Below are 22,722 nucleotides of genomic sequence, written 5' to 3' on the forward strand. Positions count from 1 at the left end.
ATATTTCTTTGTAAAGGAATGTAGACCTCTTAACACATAATGCAGTGTGATATTTCCCAGCAATGATAAGTTAGGATCATTGCTCTTACATTTATCATATTCTTGTCCAACAAAATTGCTTTCTGAGTTTCTAGACCTCATTGTTATTTGGAAGTCAGTGGGAGTGAGGGAACTGTACATGACTTCTTCCCAAATAGATCTTTGCAATCACTGTTTCTGGCATATTCTTTGGAGAAAAAGCTGCAAAACCTAGAATATCAGTCTGAAAAGCCAAGCGTGGATATGACAGAACATAAGAGTTCCTCTTTGGGATTGCACTGCAATGATAAAAATTGTATTTATCAGCCATTATTCATCATGAATAACAGATAAAGAAAAACTGCTTCCTGTTGGAAAATGTTGGGCAGGAAGATTTAAAGCAAATATAAATGACTAGCATTTGCTATATATTTTGCTGATAATCTTTCTCTTTCTTTCTTCCTTCCTTCCTTCCTTCCTTCCTTCCTTCCTTCCTTCCTTCCTTCCTTCCTTCCTTCCTTCCTTCCTTCCTTTCTTTCTTTCTTTCTTTCTTTCTTTCTTTCTTTCTTTCTTTCTTTCTATTTGTAGATTTGAATTCTACATGTCTATGTCTATTAAGATAATGGGACAACATCTAACAATATTACCTGAGATCTGATGAGTCTAGTGAAGTGGATAAAGTTCTTTGTAACATGAGTTCTGTACCTGTTGGTTTTCAGCTTGTAATTCTTATGTCCTATCGTTTTAGTGACATATGCACTCTTCATATATCTTAGGATTCCAAAAGCCAAAAGTAGACCTGTGAATTCAAATGTAATAAGCACACAAGTCAGGCAAAAGTTGGATACTACAAACACATAGACACATTTTCATACATACACATAATCTACTTTAATAATTCTATATTTAAAGCAGACAGAAGAGCCAGTAGAAGCTGGCTCTTCTACTTAATTTTAAATTAGGCTTTCTGTTTCAAGACAAGTTCATGTTGTTATAGCAGCACCAATGTCTTAAATGAAAGGGAAAAGATAATGGGAAATTAATTCAATTCTTGTAATTCTGTTTGAAAGTGTCTTCATATTAATATATGTTAGAAAATTGATTTTAGGAAGTTTCTCAATCATTATCAAGGACCTCTAGCTATGTATCTTTCTAAAGGTTGGTGGCCTACTCTTTTTTTAATGGAAGCTATTACATGATATGGCTGCAATTAAAAAAAAAACCTTTGGAAATACTGAGAATGAAATAAGCAAGTTACATTAAATTAAGACTTTCAACCCAATGCTCACCAAAAAAGTTCTTCAGAAGGAAAAACAAAGGAAGACATAAAAAGTTTCACACAAGTCATATATCAGGGGCAGTAATATATTCTTGGTTTCATACCTACTTTGAATGCTGGTTGACAAAGATGTCCAATTAAGGGTAGCATTTTAAAAAAATGTATGCTTCGCCAGTCTTATGGTTTAAGTGAAGCACTCCTTCGTGAATTAAAGTCATGCTGTTTTGAAAGCTCTTTTGCCCTTCACCTCAAGTGCAATCCTTCAATGAAGTTACAGAACTTTAGGCTACTTTAACATTTCAGAATGCTAACACACTTTGTGAAATTCTTCATTTAAATTATTTGCACAATTCTACTATAAATATTACTTTTAGGTAAATAAAAAACTGTGATCATACTACATACAAATAATAAAATAGTCCAAGTAAAATACTGAACTCTTGGCAAAAGGCTGGCAACATCTTACAAGAACTATATAATAGCTTGGAAGGTGTCTTGCAAACCTGATCTGCAGGTTTTAAACTGAATCTAGCAAAGGAGGCAAACAATAGTGTGAAACATAGTACTAAAAAAAATGGGAGAGCTATTTAGAATACTGAGACACTTTTTGTCAATATTAATATCAATATTAATTAAAGCTATTAATAGCTTTCAGGTATTATCCAAACTTTTTGAAAAATTATGGATGAACCCAAAGCTAGAGGGCAAATATTCTTGTTTGCAAAAATGGGGAAATTGGGTCAAAGTAATTACAGATTGCTGAACTGATTTAATATTAGACAAAATGTAGTATCATACTGGGTTGCAATTTCAGAACATTAGAAAAGTATGTGTTGTCTTGCAGAATCTAGCATGAATTAATTCATCAGAAATAAATTATGTCAAGCAAATATGATACTTTTTGATAGAGTCACTAGTTAACAATGGGAATGAAGTGTGCGTAATATTCAACAAGCACTTGGTGACAACTCCAGTAAAACGTAGTGGAAAAAATGCCAAAATGATGACTCTACTAGTATATAAATATACAGCTAGTTGAAGAGTTATGCTCAACAAATATGGCAGCAATGGTTCTGCATTAAACTTGAGTGATGTGCTTGGTTGCACACCAAGGTTTTTTTAGATATCCACTGCTGTTCAACATAGTTTAACTGACTTGGTTCTTGGTTAAACTGACAGAAAATATGACTATCATATTTATAATAGACACTGAGGCAGAGGATGGTGAGTAGGAGAAGACAGTTTTGGTAAGGTATAATAAGTGAGAGAAACCACTCAAATAATTTCAAAATTAAGTGATTGTGAAAATTCAAGTGATGGGGAAAACCTTATGGCAATAGTATAATGAAAAATATCTGAGTGTCTTCATATATTATAATTGAATTTAGATCTATAAATGATCTAAATGAAAAAAAGCAAATGCAATCATTGTTGTATTGACAGAAATATAGTATTGAAATCAATAAAAAATAACTGCTGCTCCTTTCTAGTCAATGTTAGTCAGATCATTCCAAGTGTTTTGTACTCATCCTGGAGCTCTGTATTTTAGAAAGCATATTGGCAAATTTGAATATGTATCATTGCATATTGCATTGCATTTTGTGGGGGGGGGGGAGTGTCATTTTAAATTCCAGTTCATCTTCCTTTGAAGGTATTTTTTTCTTCTTGTATTACTGTATATTTTCTTCTTACACTTTTTTACATTTATGGAGTAGATTGTTTTCTATGGTTTTGTTCCCTTGAAAGATACCAAATCCAGAAAATAGTGCTGGAGACAGGTCCATGATTCTGCTCATGGTATCTGTAGACTAGCATTTAAAGTCTTATTTATTTATTTGTATCCCAACTTTATTATATTTACAAACAACTCGAGGCAGTGAACCCATTCAACATATCTTTTTCCTATTTTTCCCACAACAACAACCTTGTGAGGTGGGTTGGACTGAGATGGAATGATTGGCTTAAAATAACCCTGCTGGCTTTCATGGCTAAGCTGGAACTTGAACTCATGATTTCCAGCTTAATACACTAGTGCCTTAACCACTAGACCACAAAGCTTTACTCTCCTATTGTCCTTCATATTTTATTAAGCTGAAATAAGAGTCTTTTTAACTTGATGACTGGGATCAGTAATGAACTGAAATGAAACAGTGCAATAATCTAAAGATAATTAAAACAAAATGAGAAGAATATATATTCAGTATGTTCTAGATTGGGTTTAGCCACCTAAATGATCATATTCACAGTTATTAGCTGTTATTTTTCATGGGCAGAATGGTTTAATTTTAGTAATTCATGCTCTGAATTGAGAATAGGTTATTTTGAAAGTATAGCTAATTCAAAATACAGTTTTCATCTTCCAATTAAGAGTGAGGATACTATTACTGCCTCCCTTCCTCCCCCTACTTTTCAGTATGTGGCCTAGAAATAAATAATATGGTATATTATTGTTATAACTATGATTCTGTCTATTTCTACTTTGACCTTGCTTATTTTGTACTCATTTTGAATTACTTGTCATATTAGTATGACAACACTGCAATTTAACTGTTATAATAGTGTCTTATATGCCAAAATTGTAATAATTCAATGTGTTGCTAAAATTGGTGCTTCAATATAGTACATTTGATTCAGTGACTTTTATTTTATTTATTGGATTCAAGATATTTAAATATCTTACATCAGGATTAAGAAGGTGTTAATACATAATTTTATACTTTCATTTTCTTTTCAAATTTTAGAAGGTAGAATAGAGAAAAAAGTCTATAGAGAAAAGTCAGTGGAAATATTATTAATGCTTTTTTTGTTGCATTGTTTACTTCACTATCCCCCTAATAAGTCATCTAAAAGGTCTTGCTCATGACTGGATATAACAGGTATGAGAGAATCTGTTCTGTTCAATTTAAATCCCAAAATCCCTACGCTAGCCTGTGTTATAATTATTTCAAAATATTTCTATTTCCAACCTACAAACAGCCATTAAAATACATAAACAAATGCAAATTTAGCATTATCATATATATATTTTTGGAACTTGACTTTAAGCACATTGTCATCATAGTTGGCTCCCTATTTTGCCCTGAAAAAGTTAGGTACTAGAATGAGTTCAACTCATACTAGATAGTGAAATTTAATCACAATCTGTATTCCATCTTTGTGTATGTTCTTTCTAGGCTGCTTTTGTCTTTATTCTTCTGTTTATTTTATTTTATTTTTATTTTATTTATTTTATTTTTGCAACATCAACAGTTCCATAATTCACAAAAATTATATATATATAAATATTTTTTTTGGATTGCTAATAAAGAGTTAAAGGGGAACTGGGATTTCTTCCTCCAATATTTGGGCTGACAGGGTGCATCAAAAAACACTCAAGACATAGAGATCTGTCCTTGTCATGGACAGATCATTTCCTATTGGGGCTGGACTTCAGAGCATCACTCCCCCACCACTAGGAGATGGAGCCGACTAGGTGGTTCTGCCCCAGGTGCCTAATGGACCCAGATCGGTTCCAGGAGGAGCTTGGGGAAATACCTGACTCCCTTGTCCACAATTTGTCCGGGTCCCTGGTTGCGGCCTGAAATCAGGCAGCATCCAGGGCCCTGGATTGAATTGCGCCTTTGCAACCTCTCTGTGGTAGTGGTCCCCGGAGGGCACCTTGGTTTACTGAGGAGCTCCGGGACATGAAGCGCCACAAGAGACATCTAGAGCAACGTTGGAGGGCCAGTAACTCTGAATCTGACCGATCATTATTAAGAGCCTATCTTAGGACTTATTTAGTGGCAATAAGGGCGGCAAAGCATGTTCACTTTTCCGCACTTATTGTGTCTCTCGCCCGGCTGCCTTGTTTAGGGTGACTCGCTCCCTTCTTAAAGTGGAGGAGGCAGAGGAACCCTTGCAGGGGAGAGCTGAGGAGTTTGTTCAGTTTCTTTCAGACCAGAGGGACCTGGACTCCAACTGGGCAGTGCCAGCCGAGATGCCGGGGGCTGGTCTTAGTCATGTTATCTGGAGCGAGTTTGAGCCTGTGACCCCTGATGAAGTGGATAAGGCCATGAGGGCGATGAATGCCGCCACCTGTTTATTGGACCCGTGCTCCTCCTGGCTGATTTCTGCCAGTAGGGAGGTGACACGAGGCTGGCTCCAGGCGATAATCAATGCCTCCTTGATGGAGGGGTCTTTCCCGCAACCTTTGAAGGAAGCGGTGGTGAGGCCCCTCCTCAAGAAGCCTTCCCTGGACCGAGCTAATTTGAAGAACTGTCTCCAACCTCTCCTTTGTGGGGAAGGTTGTAGAGAAGGTGGTGGCGTCTCAACTCTTGCGATCCTTGGATGAAACGAATTATCTGCACCCTTTTCAATCTGGTTTCAGGCCCGGCTACAGCACTGAGACTGCTTTGGTCACACTGACCGATGACCTCTGGCAAGCCCGGGATAGGGGTCATTCCTCTATCTTGGTGCTTCTTGACCTCTCAGCGGCTTTTGATACCATCAACCATGGTATCCTTCTGCGTCGTCTCAGAGAGGTAGGGGTGGGCGGCACCATATTGTGGTGGTTCTCCTCCTACCTCTCTGACAGGTCGCAGTCGGTGTTGGCGGGTGGACAGAGATCGACCCTTAGGTGTCTCAATTATGGGGGTTCCTCAGGGCTCGGTCCTGTCCCCCCTCCTTTTTAACATCCACATGAAACTGCTGGGTGAGATCATTCGGCAACACGGGGTGAGGTATCATCAGTATGCGGATGATACCCAATTATATATCTCCACCGCGTGTCCTTTCAGTGAAGCAGTCAATGTGATATACCGGTGCCTGGAAGATGTGAGGGTCTGGATGGGGGTGAACAGGCTTAGACACAACCCTGACAAGACCGAGTGGCTCTGGGTCTTGCCCCCCAAGGGTCATTCTGATGGTCCATCATTAGTCCTGGGGGGGTAAATTTACCTCCCTCAGTGCAGGCACACAACTTGGGTGTCCTCCTGGACTCACAGCTAAATTTGGAACAACATCTATCGGCTGTGGCCAGGGGGACCTTTGCCCAGGTTCGCCTGGTGCACCAGTTGCGGCCTTATTTGGACCAGGAGGCTCTACTTACGGTTACTCATGCCCTTGTCACCTCAAGACTGGATTACTGTAATGCGCTCTACATGGGGCTACCCTTGAAGAGCGTTCGGAGGCTGCAGTTGGTTCAGAATGCAGCCATTAGAGTGATTGTGGGTGCACCAAGGTACACCCACATGTCATCTATCCTCCATAAGCTGCACTGGCTTCCTGTGGGTCTCTGGACGTAATTCAAGGTGTTGGTTGTCACCTTTAAAGCCCTTCATGGCTTAGGACCAGGTTATTTACAGGACCGCATACTGCCGCATAGTTCCCAGAGACCAGTGAGGTCCCACAGATTGGGCCTCCTTCAGGTCCCGTCGGCCAGACAATGTCGGCTGGTGGGCCCTTGGGGAAGGGCCTTTTCTGTGGTGGCTCTGACATGGTGGAATCAACTTCACCCCAAGATTTGAACTACTCCCACCTTGCCAGCCTTTAAGAAAGCCATTAAAACTCTCCTGTTCCGGCAGGCCTGGGGTTGATGTCCTGGGGGGTGATGGTGGGATACGATTGGGACATGCTGTGTGAATGTCCTCATTTTTATTGTTATTTTTATTGTTTTAATTTTGTACACCACCCTGAGTCCCTAGGGATTGGGCGGCATATAAATTTTATTAATAAATAAATAAACTAAATACACACACACACACATATCTTTGATTATTTTGAATATTTGAATCTCAGGTGTAAACATTTTCTTTAAGAATCAATAAAATTAGTGAACTCTGGAATGTAAAATATTTTACATCCCAGAGTTTACTAATACACACACACACACACAAACACACACACAGAGTGGTGAGGATAGCTGAAGATATTATTGGCAGTTTCCTCCCTTCTATCCAGGACATAGCATATAAGCATTGCTTGAGCAGGTTCACACGATTGTCTGGGTCACTATACATCCTCTTCATGACCTGTTTTCTTTGTTACCTTCGGGGAGGAGGCTTTGTCATATCCAAAGTTGAACATCCAAATGCAGTCACAGTTTTGTTCCATACAGTATTAACCTTGTGAACTCTAAAGCTTCCTTCCTTCCATTAACATCCATGGACAGTGATTAATATTTATATGTTATTTATATGTAAGCATATAAGTCTATACATATGGTGTATATAGTATGTTTAAATGTGTGTTATGTATGTGTACACTTTGAGAGCAAGCAACTGAATTTCATTTTTAATGTGTGCCATTGTGCCCACAGTAAAAAATGACAATAAAGGTTGTCTGTCTGTCTGTCTGTCTGTCTGTCTGTCTGTCTGTCTGTCTGTCTGTCTGTCTGTCTGTCTGTCTATCTATCTATCTATCTATCTATCTATCTATCTATCTATCTATCTATCTATCTATCTATCTATCCATATCTGAAACTAGGAAAAATCAGCATCAGAAATGCTATAAAAATAGCAGTCATTGACCACAGAGAAGATAAACAAAATACTTAACCTCTGAGAATTTAACAAAATAACAGACAAATATGGTATAGAAAATGTATGCCTGAAAAAAAATAAATCAGCCTGCTTTTTCATGGTTTTGATGTGTTTGAGACAAATAGATGCTCTTATGCATTAATAATTACTCCCAGAAAAGTTTTTTGTGGAAAGTGCAAATTAAATGCTTTAATTGCTATATATTTTAATGGTTTTCACAGTTAAAGTATTGCTGATCTAAATAGTTTACACCATTATAGATAGGATTTTGTCCATCTGAAATTAATTTTGTTATATTATAAAAGTAATAATTATAATTGAAATGTTTGGTTTATATATTTCATATATTATTAGGATGTGCATAAGTTTCTAAAACAGTGTTTTGATAAATCTAAATAATTGACATATATTTATTAAACTGATCAATATAATTTTAATTAAGACAAAGCAATAATATGCTTTTATAAATATGTGTTGCAGATGCTCCAATCTTTGTGTCAAATCAAACAATTTATTATTCTTGGGAAGGAAATCCTATCAACATAAGTTGTGATGTTCTGTCTAATCCAGCAGCATCTATTCAGTGGAGAAGAGGAAAACTGGTTTTACCTGTAGAAAATACAACTCATTTAAAGACTCATGGTAGTGAAAGCAAATTGATATTAGAGGTAAGCTTTCAGTGATAACCAGTGGTGGGATTCAAATATGTGAACAACTGGTTCTCTGTGTGGATGCCGCTTCTGGAAATCCATTCTGGGCTTGGGCAACAAAATATTAGCTACCATTTCTGCCGAAGTGGTGCAAACTGGCTGAATCCCACCACTGGTGACAACTTAGTACTTTCTTTATTCAAGATACTTTCCTCCTCATCACCCTAAATATATTAATATTATTTACTAAAAATTCAGGCATATATTTTACCAGTTATCATTTACTTGAGATAGATACTTGTTTACTTCTTTATCAAATATTTTATTCTAGAAAGGAAAAAAGATTAAAGAATAGTATTCCATGTGTAATTTCAGTTTTCAGAAAATCCGTACAGGGCTTCATACAAACCTTTCCCACCCCCCCACCCCCTTTTTTTTCTTCTATAAAAGTGCCTACAGTGGAAAAAAAGAAAGTTGGGAAATGCATGATTAAAGCTTTGTATCACATCTATGGCCCCCATCTCTAGTCAATTCAAACAATTCTAGTGAGGATTACAATTGTTAATTATGAACCCCCTATTATTTACAGTATTGCTGGTCACATGAAAAATATTATGGATTATATTTAAAGATTATATGTATATGATTCAGATCTGTCAATTTTACATACAGACTGATTCATGCTTTTCTCTCTCTCTCTCTCTCTCTCTCTCCCTTTTTCTTTCTTCCCCTCTCTTCTTTCTACAAAGATTGCTCCCACATCTGAAATTGACTTTGGACATTACAATTGTACAGCCACAAATAGAATAGGGAAAAGATATCAAGAATATATCCTTGCCTTGGCTGGTAAGTAATTTATTTATATAAAAATATCTTGGAAGATAAAAAAATCATTTCTATTCTTTAAAAAATAGCATCTATTTTAGTGTACTAAAATTAATAAAAGGAATGTAAAATATCATTTTAAAAGTTTCTCAACAAGGCCAAATATCAAACTAAGTCTAACCTTCCATATTTTGGAGATTATAGCTATCTACAAGATAAGTATTCACTTCTCTCCTCTCCTTTCATTTCCTGTCTCAGCTCTCTGTTTCCTGTGTCCTTCAAATAAAAATATATATAATCCACGATCTATAAAACCAGTGTTTATATATTTACATACCTTAATATGCTGCAGAACACTGTAATCTGTTTCACATTTATGATAAAAACAAGTTTAAATCCAGACTTTAAAACAATTAAAAAGAAATTAGTAAAATATTAAAAAAATAATAATTCAGAACTATGTAGTTATATAATTTTTTAAAAGGTAATAAAACTTAAGTCTTTTAGCTCCTTGGGAATAAATTAACTTTAAAACTTTAAATATATATATATATATATATATATATATATATATATATATATATATATGTTTTCTGAGGTTTTCGCGGGTATTTGTATGCAGGTCTTTGGTTGTTCGAGTTTCTTCCGCGTAAAACTGGAAGTGTCTTGGCGACGTTTCGACGAAGTCCCATTCGTCATCTTCAGGCTGGTGTTTTCAGCTTCGTGCTTTGAGCAGCAATGTGTGGTCTTAGCTGTTTCTTCCTTTTAACTGCCAGTGGGGGTATGAACTGATAGGGTGCTCAGCTCAGAAAATAGCAAGGCAGCCCAAAATCTTAAACCCCTCTGCAACTCAGACTAACCTGAGCACAACCAAACAGAACACTCCCCCAGCCAATCAGAGCACAGCCAAGCCCCTAACCATTCAGAACACACCTCCACCCAATCAGAACACAGCCAAGCTCCCACCCAATCAGTTCATACCCCCACTGGCAGTTACAGTTACAGTTTTTTTACAGATTCCATGTCACCATCAGAGAAACCTGTATCAACTGTAGTTGAATCACTTAGATGATCTTAGTAAGCATAGCAGTTAGAAAGAGACATTTTCTGAAATACCTGGACCATATAAATTTAAAGCAATAATCAACACATGTTGTTTACTTGGGAACAGTTTGACATCTAATGAAGTGCTTTAATAATATATGTATATGCATATAGTCACCTTAAATTTTATCCAAGACCTACTTTTTTGTCCCAGCTGAAGTTCATGAACTCCACAAAAAGACAGGTTCATGTGGACTACATTGCCTTAGGCAATCTTAGAGGTTACCAACATGTGTACAAGGTTTAAAGTTAATTTATTCCAGAAAGGAATACAGTTACTATATCATCTAAAATTAATAGAAGGCACTCTTGGCTATTGATTCAGTCTGGATAATCAAAGAAAGATTTGAGTTTATAAGCATCTCCCAACTGAGTACTTTCTTTTTGGAGGAATGTAATCTCATTAAGAAAAGGCAGATTTACCATCTCTCTGGCATTATGTTATCTAGTAATAAAAACCACCAGAGAATTAAAAAATGGTGGAACATCATTAGTGCAACTGGGAGATAAGTTAAATCATCCTTAAGATGTGGCTGTCCAGAAATATCTTAAAAACTTTCCAAATATTTATATTAAGCTCCATCCCTTTCTTGAAGGGGAAACACATTTATTGTTTTCCAATTTCCTGGTATCCTAATTTTTCAACGATCTTTTAAAGTTAGTTGACAGACTGAAATGGTATTCAGCCATTTCATTATTTCAATGTACATTTCATCAGGACCTAATGTTTTGAACACATTCCAATTATCTAAAATTTTTCTCATCACATTTTTACAGACTGTTCCCTTCCCCTGTTCCATTTGTTTACAATCTGATCTATCATATCACCACTTCTTCTGGCTGCTAAGACAAAGGCCAAAAAAAAAAAAAAAAAGAGTTGAATTCTTCTGCTTTCTCTTGGTGCTCTGTTAAGATGTTTTTATTTAAAGTAAGCAATGATATCACTACATCATTTGTTTTCTTCTTGCTGTTAGTATATTTGAAGAAAATCTTGCTGGACTTTGCTTCTCTTGTTCTTCTTAGCTCATTTTTACACCTTTGCTTTCCTGACCTAATTTCTACATTTCTGAGCTGAAGAGTTATCAACAATCTTGGTAATTAGATTATCCTTCCATTCCAATAAGCATTGTCTTTAATCTCAACTCCTTCCTGAATCTATTCTGTATATCCACTCAGATTGTATTTTTGGATGGTTTTTTTCCTCACTGATATAGTTGCAGAATGCTTTATACTTAACTTCTCTTATAAGAAGGCCCAGCCAACTGTAATATCTTTCCTTTAAGAATAAATTCCTCAAAAAATGGAGAAAGAATAAAAATCCAGTTATTTAATTATTAAAATTAGATATTCTTTTTTTGTTGTTGTTCCAAAGCTTAGATTCCCAAGGTATACAGACGCCACTATATTAAGAGCGGGGAAGAAGTTTCATGAGGCTTTCACAGGAAGGTTAGGGTAAAAGAGAGGTAAAAAAGGGTCTCATCCAGATCTTCCACGGTGCTTTGTTGTGCTTAATAGTACTTTTGGCTTTCAGCTGGTACGGCTAGGTAATGGCCGATCTTTTCTTCGTTGATCCAAAGGAGCTGCCTCGGATCAAATTGAAGGGCTGCCACCCTTCCGCCATCAAACAAGTGTCCTCCTCAGCGGTGGTTGCCCCTCCATGCTGCTTCCTAATTACTTTGATGTAAAAACTGAAAATTTAATAAAACTTGTTTAAAGAATAAATTCCTCACTAATTCTATTAGTTTATTGAAACCAGCCATTCAAATATCCATATCTTTGAGTTTTTTTAAGTAAATGTTTTGAAATCAAGAAGTTTAACTATGCATTTTTATTTATTTTATTATACTCAAACTTTTATTTGTTGGTAAAGACAAAATCCATGATAGCATACCCCTTAATGCCCTCCATTTTTAATCCACCTTTTTAAAATATAATTTCAATTTATTTTCCTTCAAATGCCTATTATGAAATCGCACAGGTATTTAAGGGAGTCATACCTGTCACCGAGACAGCCTCATGTGTTAGAATTCAGCTCCTCAGTTTCTGATGGTGTTTTCACATAGTTTAATGTAAATATTGAAAAAAATTACCCTATGATAATTCCTATTCTTATTTCAAAGAACAAATGCTTTTACATGGTCCTATCTGAAATATGAATGAATTGAAAGCTGCCTATAGACTGAAGAAACCAATGATAAAGAAGAGCATGTTGTGGTGGTGGGTGATTCCTTGCTGAGGGAAATCAAAATGGTTGTGAATACACTGATACGACATTGCAAGAGGTGTATGAAATGAAAAAAGTATATGGAGACCATGAGACATAGGGCAAAAGATGAAGGAGATGGGAACAGTCCCAATTTAGGGAGATTTTTGAATCAATAACTGGCTATTCAGGTGGCATGACCAACAAGATAGTGAATTCTACCACAATGGTCTTAGTTTCACAAAGAACTCCTGAGAGGAAATGGTTATGCCTTTAAAAAAAACAGCAAGGTATTTGGCAGAGACCTTTCCAGTCTTATTAAATTAAACTGGAACAAAGGAGCTAAATGTGCAACCAAAGTCATTACAGAACAAAGCAGAACACAAGTAAGAAATAGGAGGTCATGATGGTGCTACAACAAGAGGACCAATAGGTGATATTAAGTACATCAGATTTCTTTATATATAGATACACAGAATATGGGAAATAAACAAAATAATAATGAATTATCTTAATTCAGAAAGACAAATTTGATGTGGAAGCACCACTGAAACTTTATGGGATGATGATTGGCACAAAGTACTGGAATACCAGAGCACAGTACTAGTATACTGAAAAGGAATTGATCCAACAAACAGGCTCAGAATATCTAAATTACACACATATGCACCTACCCATCCACATACTCCTATTTATTCAGAAATTTCAGAACTACTGGACTGAAAACTTGTTTAAAGTTGTAAAAGGATTCAGAGAAACAAAAGTGAATTAACAGTAAGAGTTCATTACAGAGAATCTAGACATTCTGAAAATATGAATAAAGCCTTTCTGCTGCAGATTACCAGTTTTCAAAGAGGTACATAATCATTACACTGGAGAACATTGATTATCTTGAGCATTGTTAAGAGACAAGGCTCCAACAAATTCTTATTCTTATTGGACAAATTTATTTTTGAGAAGATAGAAGAAAGAACATCTGCTACCAGGGAGCTAAAACTCACTAAGGGCTTAGTTGAATAAGTCAACCTGATTCAAATATGAAAAAAGTGATCATATTATCTTTTAATCTATCGTATGTATGTATTTGTGTAAAAATACCTACAAAGCTAACTAAAGATGCTTTTGGATTTAAAGTATTTGCCAGTAACAACACTGTTGCCCAGGGGGTGTCTCTGTGGTGGGATTCAAATATGTGAACAACTGGTTTTCTGTGTGGATGCCGCTTCCAGAAGTCCATTCTGGGCCTGGGCAACAAAAAATTGCCCAGGCCCAGCTACTGGTTCTGCTGAAGTGATGCAAACTGGCTGAATCCCACCACTGGAATGTCTGATTGCAAAAAGTAATGCAATCTTCATGTCCCCCTCTTTCTATGGTATCAGAAACTAAGAAGACTCAGGGCTTCATGCTGCAGTTCAAAGAGATTTTTGGGATGAAATCCCAGAAAAGTTGCTTCAGTTTAATAGTTTAAATCCTAATGAAGAAAAATGTCCAGAAAGGATGAGAAATCCTCTAAAACAGGATACTTAAACTACAATTTTTCTTCACATAGGAAGAAAGATAATCCCAGAGGAATGAAAAAGGTAGCACTGATATTTATAGAACTCACTAAACTACTAAAGAGAAAAAGGACATGTACAAGAAATAGAAGAGGAACATCACCAAAGAAGAATTCAAAATTGTTCCAGAAATTATATCAACTCTATCAGAAAGGCTAAAGTTTAGTATAAGGTGAAGCTTCTGACAGATAAACAACAAAAAATAAAGGGTTATGTATGTTAGAAAGAAAAGCAAAATAAAGAGAAAATAAATATCTGTTGCTGGAGAAAAGTGGTAAATTGGTAATGGGTGATGGGAAGGAAGAATTTTCTTAATTTTCTTATAGACAAAAAGAAGGTATTTAAGAGATAATAAATTTAAATGAATTCAAGACTCAAAGGCCATATAGATTATATCTTAGGATGCAAGGACACAATAAGCAAGGGGTTAATTAATTGGACAAATTAAAAGGAATTCACGATCCCAGATTACTGTAGGAAATAGCAGAACTATCTTTGAGAAATCATGATGGATTCATGAGATTCCAAAAAGCAAGAAGGGAACAAATATCTTCCATCTTCAAAAAGGGGAAAAGGGAGGAGCCAGGAAGCTACAGATTTTTCAGCCTAGCATCTATATTGCCTAATGTTAAGGTGACCAACCGTCATCTTTTAGGAAGGACAGTCCTCCTTTTGTAAGTTCTGTCCTCCCTCAGAAAGTGTCCTCCTTCATGTCCTCCTTTTCGATATTTGAAGACTAATCTGCAGGGCTTTTTTCCCCCTCACAGAACGCTCAGAATGGCATTCCGGCACCTTTTTTGATGGTTGTTTTTTTTTCAACCTTTGCATGAGCTGTGCTACTCCCACTATTGGCTTTCGAAATCCAATAGGAATTGCTGCTGAGCACGCCAAAACACCCGGCTGGCAAACTTTGCACATGCAAGTTGTCTGTATTATTGTTGCAATGAATAAAACGTTTATTTTATTTACGATATTTTTTTCTTCAATTTATTTGTGTCCTCCTTTTCATTGTAAAAAAGTTGGTCACCTTACTAATGTCATCAAACTGGCTATGAAGAGAATGTTTGTGAGAACTTGTATAGGCATACTACAACTAAAAGAAGGCCTCACATATTTGTCATAAACAGATGACAAAACAGACTAAACCTGTCTCCTTTTTTGACACATTAGGAGATAGACTGGATGAATGTTATAGACATGGCATACCTGGACCTCAGCAAAGTTCTTAAAAAAGTACAGCACAATATTTTCCCTCAGAAAGTAGTAAAGTGGGACCTCGATGATAACATCTTAAGATGGATTCACAATTTGTTGAATTACCTCACTCAAAGCATGCTAGTTAATGGCTGCATTTCATCTTGGAGAAAAGTACTAAATCTGTAGAACTCTGTCATAAGCTCCACGCAACACTTTCTCTTTTTTTAATCAATGACTTGGATAGGCAGTTGAGGAAACCCTTATAAAGTTTGCAGATGACATAAATTTGGAGAGATGACTAATATTTTAGATAAAAGACTGAAGTCTCTATCTTCTTTGATAATAGGTTTAATAAATGAAGCTGAATTTAAGAAAAAAATAGAAGGTATATGATATATCTCTATCAATGTGGTAACAATTTATGGCAAAGAAATAGAATATAAGATAATGTGCTTGGTAGTAGTACATGTAAAAGGGAACTATATGTCCCTGTTTACCACAAATTAAAGATGAACCTGCAATGTGTTGTAACTGCTAAAAGACAAATACTATCTTGAAATACAGATCATAGAGTTCAGATCATGGCAAGTAATTTGTCTACTGTATTTTGCCATAGACAGATTTATTTTTACTATTCTACCACAATATAGTTAGCATAGCTATATATTTTGGAGAAAATTAAGAGAAGGATTATCAAAGTGATGAAGTTTTTTTTTCCATCTAGGAAAAGATGCTATAGGTAATATATGCTTGCCTCTTCAAATACTGAAGAGTTGCCACAAAAACAGTAGAAAGTACATATACTTTACTGCACTGTGGACCAGAACCAATGAGTTGAAATGACATGTTAGATGTGAGGAAGACTATAAATTATCAGCCAGTAGAATAATGAAGCAGTGGGTTCTTCTAGAGTCTTCAGAGGATTATTGGCCTTACATGTCTTAATTGAGTCCTCACTCTGGCTTAGAATAGTTCTTTATTTTTAATAATTGTTTTGTTTCAAGATTGTATTATTTTAATAATAGTTCTATAAAATAAAAATAACAATGTATCATTATTTTAATAATAATAGTTTGCACACTCTCTTTTATTTGGTATTGGCAGTATACTTGATCTCTTCCTACTATATATGTTGGTTAATGTGTCATTCCCCAGATTTATTGGCATTATTTTATTATAGATTTACTAATTATTCTTCAGAATTAGTAAGTACTTAGGTGCTGATTTATCTTCTAATCTTCTAACACTGGAGATTCTTATAAGTAGGGAATATCTTCTAAGATTTCTTGGATGTTGACGTCTGCTGTACAGTATTTCTCTATACTCCTCCATCTTTCTTTGATCTCTTTGAATCAATTACCATCTACCAAATGGAATTCTTTAGCATGTTAATTCAAGTTTGGAACCTCCTTTTGAGTTCAGAGATATTTTGAAAGATTTTTGTTATTTTGTCAGTTTTATCTTCCAAAATTTCCAAAAATCCTAAAATATTCTATAACAGTAAAAAATGAATTTACTATACTTTGATTTTCTTCAATCAAAAATACCAAGTTAAAATAGTTTTAGTAATTTATTTTAATGTTGTTCCTGTAAATCTTTTATAGTATAAAATTCTATTGTTTTAACCTTATTTACTTGACTTTCTTAAATGTAATTTAAAAGGGCCAAAATGAATGAATGCAACACTTATCTTGGAAAAGTTAAATAAAATGTAAAAAACCCCTTAAGTTTGGAAGAATTTGCATTAATAAAAAAATAATTGTATGGATTTTATTTATTTTTGGTAACACAAAGTTGAACCTAGATATGTAAATCTTAGCATACAATTTTGCATTAAACTTCTATCCAAAGGGTTTTAGTCTCAAAAAAGGCTAACTTTCCTGCAGACCCCATTTTCAACCCTTCAATGTATTGATCAGTTTTGCTTATTTAATACTCTTAATGTTTTCCCCATGTAACAAAATAACATACTCTTTATTGTTCCTTATATTGCCTAATTTTGTTATATTATTATATGTTCTTTCTTTCTTTTTCTCCAGATGTACCATCCAGTCCACATGGAGTGAAAATTGTAGATATATCACAGACCTTTGCTAAAGTATTTTTTAATAAACCAGATTCTCATGGAGGTGTCCCAATTCATCATTACCAAGTAGATGTAAAAGAAGTCACTTCAGAAACATGGAAAGTTGTTCTTTCACATGCAGTCCAGAGTAAGTCTGCAATAAGAAAAAAAAAGAATGAATCTTAAAATAATTAGTCAGTTTTCATATTTTTATATTTTAGGAACAATTAGGTCTTTCAAATTTCAAATTCTTTTCAACAGGAGGCATTCTAGTGGACTATATTTCTACTGTGCCTAGGAAATGATATTCTCCTTTTTTCCTTTTAAGATCATAGATCTTTTTCCTTCAGATCATAGATGTTACTTGTATGGTATCATTAATGATAAGATATTTTAAAGCAACGGTTCTCAACCTATGGGTCGCGACCCCATTTGGGGTCGATCGATCATTTTTCGGGGGTCGCCAAAGAAGGCGATCCGCCATTTTCTCCTCAGGGTTGCGGCGCCGTGCATGCGCGCTGCACATGCGGGCGCCGCCACGTATGCACGCCATGCATGGGGGCCGCCGCCATGCATGCGCGCTGCGCATGGGGGTGGTGCCACGCATGGGGGCGGGGCATGGGGCAGGGCGGCGCATGCGTGCCGCACCGTGCATGCGCAGAACGTTTGTGTGACGGGGGTCTCCGTCACACAAACGTTGAGAACCACTGTTTTAAAGGATTTACAAACATTTCCATGCTATGTGTGAACACTCTTCATTGTTACATGTATTTGCATATTATTTTAAAAGAAAATATTATTTTAGAAGTATAGTATTGAATTTTTGTTGTTGTTAATTACGAAGTCGTGTCCGACCCATCGCGACCCCATGGACAATGTTCCAGTATTGAATTTAACTATGGGTTATTTGCTGATAATATTTTAAAATTCTATCTTCGCATACACTATTTCATTCAACTTCTAGAAATAATTTGCCAGACTGTGTTGCAAGAAATGTTACTGCATATATGCAAATGATTTGCAGAACAAAAAGATGAAAATATATTCTGTCTCATGTGATGCAGAATTTAATAATGTATTTTGGAATATTGACTGGGCTTTCCTTTTTCCTACTTATTTGCAGTGGTACTAAATCAAATGAAGACAAGTATATGTTGGTCCTGTGTAAACAGATAGAACAATATTAACAAGGGAATGTGACAAAGTACCCAATTTATGATGTAGATCATAAGTCTCATGTGTGTGTACATATGTATGTACACATACACACACACACACACACACACACACACACACAAATAACACAAAACAAATGATAAGTAGAGCATGGGAATAAAAACCAACCACAATAAAGCAGCTACCAAATAAACAACAACCTGTTAAAGGTCTCAAAACAGTTCAGTCTTCTAGAAGGTGCCAGACTACATTCTGAGGCCACTATATTAAAAACAAATTGCCTAAAATTCTATGCTTCTTACCTCATACAATCTCTGGTTGTGAAAAAGAGGATAAAGTTTACAGGCCTTTGCCCTGAAAGAACAGTTTGATATATCATAACTAACATATCAATTACGTATAGAAGTAGGGAGTGTCCCCCCCAAAAAAATGAGGTTGAGAAAGTTGATTCAAGAAATATTGTAAATTTCTAAGATTTCAAGATTTTATATATGTAAAATGGACAAATTAATATAAATTGATAATATCAACATTTTGTACCATTCTTCATATATTATAATTGAAACAGTATTTAAAGATTGTGATTTGGTGCCAGAGGTTATAGATATAAAATGATTTTTATGATTTTAATCAAATTGAGCAATTTATTACAATAAGAGTGTAATAAATGAGAGTGAGATCACCAATCTCCAGATTGATAGCAGAGACATGATGCAGTTTCTAGAAGCTACATCACTCCCACACATACAATCAAAAGTATAGATCAGATTTATAAACAATAGTTTTATCATAGTACAGTAATAACTCAAGAAGACCAATGAAACAATGAAAAATATATTTGAAGGTATAAAATGCACAAGAGAAGAAGTAAACAACAACACATTTTCCCTTCCTGGATATCCTCAATAGCAGAGGAAACAATGTCAACTACAAACCCAAGACTATTGGAAAGCTAAACATGCTAGTCAAGTGTTTCACTTCCAAACTAACTATTTATTCTCCTAGAAGAGGAGCTATTAAGAATGCTATTGAGATGAACACAGGCAACCTGGAACAGAAAGAGGAAAAAAATCACTTATCAAAAAATGCTTGACTACACAACCCACTATAGTATGACCAATGCAATTTATTAAAAGGATTACACTCATATATATCAAAAATATATTAGAAACGACCAACAGATTGTTGCAGTCAGGTAGTATCACACTGCAGCATACAAAACAACTAAAGCCCTCCAAAACATTTGAGGCAAACTAAAAGACTCAGTAGCCCAAGAAAAGGGGCGGGGGCAGGAATCATCTGTAGCTTGTAGTGCAAGAATTGCAACAGCACTAGGTAGGACTGATAGGCAGAAGACTATCATAACAAAGTATGACTGGAGAATGCCAAAAGTCTTCCTGTCTTCATCTATTCAGTTACTTTTCAACACTTTTCAGAACCTTAAAGAGATTATGGGTTAGAGGTTGATTAATTGTCTGGCAGACGATGCTGTTATGCTCCTGCCTGACACATTTTCAGCCATGTCTGGAGAAGAGCAGGAGGCAGATTCCCTAGAAGCTCAGAGCAACAACAGCCCTGATGCAGCAGCCTCAGTCTCTTTGGCATCCGCATGGCTCACTAGAGAGTGTTAAAGTCCTTATTAAGAACTACTGCTCTAGATGGTATTAAAAAATAAACATGGACTTTGTTTAGAAATCATTTTTGGTAATAAATTAAACACATATTTTGAATATGTTTTATTCAGGTAATAACTAATAGCATTTCTACTGACTAATATTGTAAATAAATATTTTTTTGTTTGCTTGTTGAAATTCAGTAGTAGTTTCAGAAGCTATTATTCATACTTATTATTGCATATTTTTTTTATCTTTGGAAGAATATTGATAACATTTTGACCACCAGGTAAAAACTGTGGGCACAGTTATCCTCTTTTCTCTTTTAATATGATGATTTCCAGAAAAATAGCTCTTAGGCATATATAATTTTTGTGAACAATATCTGTAAAAACGTCATGCATTTTGAGTCATTCCTGTTTACAAATCTGCAATTTTTTAAATAAGTATCTGCTTTTGTAATCTCACTACCAGAGGAGTTCTTTCTTCCTTTTCCCCTTGGTGGTTATTTATTTGTTGTTATTTTGACAGAAATAGAATATAAATTATACATGACTTTACATAAGACACATGAAATATTTTAGTAGAATATGTGCAGCAGCTAGCACATGATGAGACATAAATATCAGTTGTTCTTATTCCACTCCGGGGCCAATAGAATCATAGAAAAATATAGCATGGTCTGGGTTGATGGTAGATGTAAACCTTGGCAGTGGTAAATTTATGCTATATTTTCAGTTGAACTTTTCAATGCAATGCTCTCCCAGACCCCACAATTTTTACTTTTTTTAAAAAGAACTTCTCTGACAGAGAAATGCCAAGAAAGATTGATTTTTACAACAGTACTATGATATTTTTTTTCAGCATCTCTTTCTCAGAGTATAGTGATTATATAAATCTAGCGAAACTTCAGTGTGATAAACACATTGTTACATGAGCTTAACCACCTTCTTTCTTTCTTTTCTTTCACCACCCAGTTGTTTTCTCATTGGGGCAAACTGTTTGTAAACCTATTAGCATACCTGAGATTGGGAACCAAATCTCAGCAAAAGGAGTGAAGAAATAAATTATTGCTTGAAATACATGATAGGGATAAGGAAAGTGTAGCATGTAATGAACTGCACCCCATTCAACATCTCAGATCCTATGCTACATCCATCCCATTAGGATGAGAATCAGAAATCAAGAGCTTTTCTTCCAAATAAAAATTAATGTACCTAGCTTTGATGTTAGCCTTGTGAAATAAATGAAGCAGAACCATTACACCTAATATATCCCTTTTCTCATAAAATATGCTATTTTAAATAAAGTTTTTCTTCATTTTCTCTTAGCTACAGTTATTCTCAGCAATCTGGAACCAAATACAACATATGAAATAAAAGTTGCTGCTGTAAATGGAAAAGGACAAGGAGAATACAGTAAAATTGAGATATTTCAGACTTTACCCGTTCGTAAGTAATTTGCTATTCTGCCCTATGGGTAAATTATATTTATTTAAAAATTATTAGTGTTCATTTTGGTATTGGTGCATCACAAATAAAGTTTGACACAACTTAATGATACTCCTGAATTTGCTTATGACTATCTAATAATTCTCCAACATAAATAGGACATATGAAGTAACTGAATTGTCGCTGTTCTGAAAGTAATTCTGGATTTCACAATTCAGTTCCAAATAGTGATGCAAGAAATTACAAGCTTGAGTAGACTACTGTTTTAATTACATAGGAATCAACTGAATTGGAGCAATGAATTTATTTAAATTACATGGCTATATGGTAATTTCTTAAAGCATTTTATATGTAGTTCAATTATTAATATATATGTGCATGCACACACAGACACAGTCACACACACACACATGCAGAGTAAAATTTCTGGGCAATAGATTTTATTTTAAAAAATAAATTCTTTGCCAAAACAAGAATTCAATCCCCCCCCCCCATTTTAAATTGAATATATGGGGAAGTCATAACTGACAATATTTACAGCTACAATATTTGTTAACTACATTATTTGGACCAGCTCCATTTTCAGATTCTAAGACATCCAAGATACTAGAACAACATATTAAACCTTTTAAAATTAAAAAAAAAAATCCTATTAGTTTTTTGCTATCAATAAATCAATTTGATATGCAGATGTTAAGGAGTTGAGTGGAATAAAGAATTAGAATCTTCTATGTTGCTTAAACAGTAGGAGATTGTTTTTATTTTTATAGAAGGAGTGTTTAATTATGACTCATAGAATATCACAAAAATAACAATTCGAATTTTTGGACTCCATTATATCTGTACTGTATAGATTCTAATCTGTATAGATAAGGATTGTCCAGGATTTTGTTGGAGACATAATAAGGACAATGCTTCTTTAAAACACATGTTTTTACAATGTCCTAAATTTACTGTCTTTTGGGAGAAAGCAGTGGATTAAATAAATATGAAATTTTCAGAGGATAATGTTCTTTTGAATTACCTAACAAGTCCATGGTATTTAACATCTACACAACATAAATGGA

The 22,722-nt window shown here is 35.1% G+C and overlaps 1 protein-coding gene across 3 annotated transcripts in view; it reads left to right on the top strand.

Moving 5' to 3' along the window:
• Positions 1 to 22,722, top strand: part of NCAM2 (neural cell adhesion molecule 2) — a 155,107-nt gene that overhangs the window by 96,931 nt on the left and 35,454 nt on the right. For all 3 annotated transcript variants that reach the window (XM_039361568.1, XM_039361569.1, XM_039361567.1), the window contains exons 10-13: positions 8,296 to 8,483; positions 9,215 to 9,311; positions 17,390 to 17,563; positions 21,536 to 21,655. In XM_039361568.1, coding sequence (XP_039217502.1) covers positions 8,296 to 8,483; positions 9,215 to 9,311; positions 17,390 to 17,563; positions 21,536 to 21,655 — 579 coding nt within the window. The remainder of the gene's footprint in view (positions 1 to 8,295; positions 8,484 to 9,214; positions 9,312 to 17,389; positions 17,564 to 21,535; positions 21,656 to 22,722) is intronic.

The sequence above is a fragment of the Crotalus tigris genome, unplaced genomic scaffold (genome assembly GCF_016545835.1).
Source record: "Crotalus tigris isolate CLP2741 ecotype Arizona unplaced genomic scaffold, ASM1654583v1 scf7180000019301.709862, whole genome shotgun sequence".
Taxonomy (NCBI): Eukaryota; Metazoa; Chordata; class Lepidosauria; order Squamata; family Viperidae; genus Crotalus; species Crotalus tigris.